At 46.2% G+C, this 6146-nt stretch overlaps 1 protein-coding gene across 1 annotated transcript in view; it reads right to left on the reverse strand.

The window, feature by feature from the left end:
• Positions 1–1286: 1286 nt before the first annotated feature.
• The window catches only part of gpr19 (G protein-coupled receptor 19), a 9206-nt gene continuing 4346 nt past the window's right edge, over positions 1287–6146 (reverse strand). Inside the window, 2 exon segments of the mRNA XM_034526382.1 lie at positions 1287–3422; positions 3424–4166. Of these exon segments, the coding sequence (XP_034382273.1) occupies positions 2865–3422; positions 3424–4140 (1275 nt within the window). The 5' untranslated portion in view covers positions 4141–4166 and the 3' untranslated portion in view covers positions 1287–2864.

Raw genomic sequence — 6146 nt, forward strand, 5'->3', positions numbered from 1 at the left:
TGCTATCATGCTAGAAACTAACAACCCGTAGCTTTTCTACAGTGGAACCTTAGCTCCTCCCCTCAGTGTGTGAATGTTAGTTACTGCTGATGGACAGGTGGAACCTTAGCTCCTCCCCTCAGTGTGTGAATGTTAGTTACTCCTGATGGACAGGTGGAACCTTAGCTCCTCCCCTCAGTGTGTGAATGTTAGTTACTCCTGATGGACAGGTGGAACCTTAGCTCCTCCCCTCAGTGTGTGAATGTTAGTTACTGCTGATGGACAGGTGGAACCTTAGCTCCTCCCCTCAGTGTGTGAATGTTAGTTACTCCTGATGGACAGGTGGAACCTTAGCTCCTCCCCTCAGTGTGTGAATGTTAGTTACTCCTGATGGACAGGTGGAACCTTAGCTCCTCCCCTCAGTGTGTGAATGTTAGTTACTCCTGATGGACAGGTGGAACCTTAGCTCCTCCCATCAGTGTGTGAATGTTAGTTACTCCTGATGGACAGGTGGAACCTTAGCTCCTCCCATCAGTGTGTGAATGTTAGTTACTCCTGATGGACAGGTGGAACCTTAGCTCCTCCCCTCAGTGTGTGAATGTTAGTTACTCCTGATGGACAGGTGGAACCTTAGCTCCTCCCATCAGTGTGTGAATGTTAGTTACTCCTGATGGACAGGTGGAACCTTAGCTCCTCCCATCAGTGTGTGAATGTTAGTTACTCCTGATGGACAGGTGGAACCTTAGCTCCTCCCCTCAGTGTGTGAATGTTAGTTACTCCTGATGGACAGGTGGAACCTTAGCTCCTCCCATCAGTGTGTGAATGTTAGTTACTCCTGATGGACAGGTGGAACCTTAGCTCCTCCCATCAGTGTGTGAATGTTAGTTACTGCTGATGGACAGGTGGAACCTTAGCTCCTCCCATCAGTGTGGGATAGTGTCATGTAGTGTGAAAGCGCTTTGTGGTCGGAAGACTAGAAAAGATCTATACAAGAACAGGTCCATTTACATGCTAACAATGTGGTTCTAGCATGTTAGCACGTGCTAATGGTAATACATGCTAATTATGTGTTGATGTTAGCATGTGCTAACTATGCTAGTTTCTAGCATAGTTAGCACAGCAGAGTCATTAATACATTCTGACATGTTAGCATCAAGTGTAGCTTGTGTTAGCAGCACTGTTAGCAAGCTGTTAGCACTTTGACAAAATAGTTATGAATAAAAAGGAAAACATGATTTTTAAAGACAAATCTAAAAAGTATTTATGGATTAATTTATTTATATGTTGATGACAGAACAAGATGAACATTTCTAAAGTTATTGGGCTGGCAGTCTTTACTGGTTTCATACTTACTGGAATGAAAATAAATCAGCAACTATAAGTGAATAAAACTTCATGTGACCAATTTTACAAACGTTGATAATAACAAGTGGACTGCAGACGGCTCTACCTGAGAGGTCCTTGAAGCTAACATGAACATCTACACGTCTGCCAGGACCAGGTCCTGAAATGTGATTCACACATTAAAACCAAAACTCCAACGGAAGTATAATGTTTAAGAAGGTTTGTTTCCTCTCAACTTAAAAAAGGGTTAAAAAAACTAAATAAATACTTGAAAACAGCATAAGTACAAAATAAACGTGGTAAATGGACCTTAAGGCAGATTGTTTTGTAAACTAGTCGACAGTTTAATACTTTGTGATCTATTTGCTGATGAACATCTCTTTATCTTTTTCGGTGGACGCTCTAAAAACACATCAAGTGTTTTCATCTTTTATCCCAAAAGGTCGTCCATGTTGGATCTCGTCTACATTCAACGGCAACATTCATATCTGATTTTAAACCATAACTCTAACAAAGTGCGTCAGTTATCTCACCCGAATCACACAGTTTAGTTCCTATAAGCACAATCTTTTCTTCCTTCACCATATTTATACAACATTTTGAAAAGTAAGCAAAAGCCAAACTCAATAAACATATTCCAGGGTTTGCTGAGTCATGTTTTAGTGGCTGCTACTTTCATCTAAAACTGATCCATTGGAACGTAAATCAATTAAACTTGAAGTTAAAGTGGTAAATTAATGTCTGTTAAGTCATTGGTTATTGCTGATCGACAATGGTTATTGATTATGGCCCACTGATGAAAGTATTGCAATATAATAATGCAATATATTGTATTAATTTACTGCTGCATGAGAAGCATTTCACTGGCTTTCATTATGAAGTAGTCACAGTGACGGCCATTTTGGATCAGATTGAAATCAGTCGTGGAGAAATGAGCAATAAAACCAGATCCCTGCAGTCAGGATGATATTGTGACTGTCTTCAGTTCAAAAGGTCAAAGGGCTTCTTGTACCTTTGACCTTTTATCACAGAACAAAAGTTGTATGTCTCGTGGTTGGGAGTCGTTCATAGATGCCAACGGTTTTACTTCCAAAGCCCTGAAAACACTTGTAACTCCTCCCACTTCACAACTCTAGAGCGTCTCTTCATTGGACGACATTGGGAGAAACTGAGATGATCAAACTATAGATTTAAAGCTTCATTAGCTTCTCTCCATGATGTCAGCATGCGGCTAACGTTAGCTTCACCCACTACATTACTGCACCAACAGATGGCCACGGACTACGCTTAGCTAGCGGACTAGCTGACATTAGAGAAACACAAATAAGCAGCCCATCAAAGACGCATCACAGAAATAAATGATGATTAAAGTGTGAAGTATAAAAACCTCCACTGGCGGCCAGAAGGTGTGTCACACCGTAAAGAAGCCCTTCATACAATCTGAACTCGTTCTGGTTCAGTGAGCTTTGTCGTGGTTGAGCGTGTTCGTCACCTGCTGACGACGACGTTGTGCTGTAGAAGAAAAACTCGTCCAAACTCACTTAGACAAAAGTATTGGGAGGGTTGGTGTTGGAGGTCCAGGCCACCTTCTTGTCCTTTGCCTCTCGGTCAAACTTGTAAACCGAGTCCTTGGCGATCGTCTTTGCCTGCCCGGGGAGTTCCACCACCCCGATGTAGTTATTTTTGGCCACACGGGAGCTCGCCGTGATGGTGTAGGCATTACTGCGGTAGCATTTCATGGAGGACATGCAGAAGGTCTCCCTCATGCCCCTCCTGAAGTTGGCATTGTAGACCGAGTACATGGTTGGCTTGGACGCCGTGGAGCTGAAGGAGACCCAGGCGATGGCTGTGAAGAACAGCAGCCCCTGCCTACTGGGTCCGTCAGACTCCCTTGGGTGCCACAGCTGGGCGATGTAGAAGGGCGTCCAGGTGAGGAAGAAAACTGAATTGAGCACGAGGAACATCTTGATGGTCTTGACTTTCGTCCGCGGGACGATATTCATTGTCCGGCGCACCGCGTGGCCGTCGGCGCTGATCCTCCAGATGTAGCGGACCACCTGCTGGTAGAACGACACAATCAGCGCCACTGGCCCCAAAAAAACCAACTAGGAGGTGAACGGCGGCGTAGGCAACACTGCCCCAGCTGTCCGGGAGGAAGAAGTCACAGTGACTGCCGCCCGTAGACGTGGAGCCGTAGAAGAAGAGGCAGGGCGACACGAAGGCGGCGTCAAACAGCCACGAGGCCACGATCATCTTCTTTGCTTTCTCTCTGGACACCTTGAAGCTGAGCGGGTAGACAATTGTATAGAAGCGGTCTACGGAGATGGAAAGCAGGACGTAGACCTGCACACCTGGGCAGAGGTGCTGCAGGTAGCGCACAGCCTTGCAAGCAGCAGCGCTCAGCGGCCATCGTCCTGAGGCGACCTGCAGGAGGATGAAGGGGGCCCAACCCAGGCTCATGAGCAGGTCTGCACACGCCATGGACACCACAAAGTAGTTGGTGGTGGACTGAGACCGCCGGCTCCGGTGGATGACCAGGCAGACAAGGGCATTTCCCAGGATGGACACCAACCAGAGAACTGCGAACACCACGCCCAGGACGGCGACCTCGCCAGACGTCAGGTCGTAAGAGACGGAGGTCCCGTTCAGCCGGCCGGAGGACGAGCCCTCGAGGCTGCAGACGGGAGATGTGGGTAAGGTTGCCAGGACAGTCGAGTTCACCCTCTCAGAGTAGTTAAATGACATCTGATATGTGAAAGATGGGTTGTGAAGGGAGGGATTGACACCAGCTGTGTGTGACGACTGGGCATACACCATAGTTATACAGCTGCACCAGAGAGGGGCTGTGGACACAAAAACACACGGGTAGGTTGGTAGTCTGTATCTAGTAGGATGGTTGGTTGGTAGAGTGGTTCTAGTAGGTTGGTTGGTAGTCTGGTTCTGGTAGGTAGGTTGGTAGTCTGGATTTAGTAGGTTGATTGGTTGTAAGGCTGGTTGTAGTAGGTTGGTTGGTAGGCTGGTTCTAGAAGGTTGGTTGGTGGTCTGGTTCTAGTAGATTAGTAGGTTGGTTGGTAGGCTGGTTCTAGTAGGTAGGTTGGTAGTCTGGATTTAGTAGGTTGATTGGTTGTAAGGCTGGTTCTAGTAGGTTGGTTGGTAGTCTGGATTTAGTAGGTTGATTGGTTGTAAGGCTGGTTCTAGTAGGTTGGTTGGTAGTCTGGTTCTGGTAGGTAGGTTGGTAGTCTGGATTTAGTAGGTTGATTGGTTGTAAGGCTGGTTCTAGTAGGTTGGTTGGTAGGCTGGTTCTAGTAGGTTGGTTGGTGGTCTGGTTCTAGTAGATTAGTAGGTTGGTTGGTAGGCTGGTTCTAGTAGGTTGGTTGGTAGTATGGTTCTAGTAGATTAGTAGGTTGGTTGCTAGTCTGGTTCTAGTAGGTAGGTTGGTAGTCTGGATTTAGTAGGTTGATTGGTTGGTAGGCTGGTTCTAGTAGGTTGGTTGGTAGTCTGGTTCTAGTAGATTAGTAGGTTGGTTGGTAGTCTGGTTCTAGTAGGTTGGTTGGTAGGCTGGTTCTAGTAGGTTGGTTGGTGGTCTGGTTCTAGTAGGTTGGTTGGTAGTCTGGTTCTAGTAGGTTGGTTGGTAGGCTGGTTCTAGTAGGTTGGTTGGTGGTCTGGTTCTAGTAGATTAGTAGGTTGGTTGGTAGTCTGGTTCTAGTAGGTTGGTTGGTGGTCTGGTTCTAGTAGATTAGTAGGTTGGTTGGTAGTCTGGTTCTAGTAGGTTGGTTGGTAGGCTGGTTCTAGTAGGTTGGTTGGTAGTCTGGTTCTAGTAGGTTGGTTGGTAGGCTGGTTCTAGTAGGTTGGTTGGTGGTCTGGTTCTAGTAGATTAGTAGGTTGGTTGGTAGTCTGGTTCTAGTAGGTTGGTTGGTAGTCTGGTTCTAGTAGGTTGGTTGGTGGTCTGGTTCTAGTAGATTAGTAGGTTGGTTGGTAGTCTGGTTCTAGTAGGTTGGTTGGTAGTCTGGTTCTAGTAAGTTGGTTGGTGGTCTGGTTCTAGTAGATTAGTAGGTTGGTTGGTAGTCTGGTTCTAGTAGGTTGGTTGGTGGTCTGGTTCTAGTAGATTAGTAGGTTGGTTGGTAGTCTGGTTCTAGTAGGTTGGTTGGTAGTCTGGTTCTAGTAGGTTGGTTGGTGGTCTGGTTCTAGTAGATTAGTAGGTTGGTTGGTAGTCTGGTTCTAGTAGGTTGGTTGGTAGGCTGGTTCTAGTAGGTTGGTTGGTGGTCTGGTTCTAGTAGATTAGTAGGTTGGTTGGTAGTCTGGTTCTAGTAGGTTGGTTGGTGGTCTGGTTCTAGTAGATTAGTAGGTTGGTTGGTAGTCTGATTCTAGTAGGTTGGTTGGTAGGCTGGTTCTAGTAGGTTGGTTGGTGGTCTGGTTCTAGTAGATTAGTAGGTTGGTTGGTAGTCTGGTTCTAGTAGGTTGGTTGGTAGGCTGTTTCTAGTAGGTTGGTTGGTGGTCTGGTTCTAGTAGATTAGTAGGTTGGTTGGTAGTCTGGTTCTAGTAGGTTGGTTGGTAGTCTGGTTCTAGTAGGTTGGTTGGTGGTCTAGTTCTAGTAGATTAGTAGGTTGGTTGGTAGTCTGGTTCTAGTAGGTTGGTTGGTGGTCTGGTTCTAGTAGATTAGTAGGTTGGTTGGTAGTCTGGTTCTAGTAGGTTGGTTGGTAGGCTGGTTCTAGTAGGTTGGTTGGTGGTCTGGTTCTAGTAGATTAGTAGGTTGGTTGGTAGTCTGGTTCTAGTAGGTTGGTTGGTGGTCTGGTTCTAGTAGATTAGTAGGTTGGTTGGTAGTC

The sequence above is a fragment of the Cyclopterus lumpus genome, chromosome 23, assembly GCF_009769545.1.
Source record: "Cyclopterus lumpus isolate fCycLum1 chromosome 23, fCycLum1.pri, whole genome shotgun sequence".
Taxonomy (NCBI): Eukaryota; Metazoa; Chordata; class Actinopteri; order Perciformes; family Cyclopteridae; genus Cyclopterus; species Cyclopterus lumpus.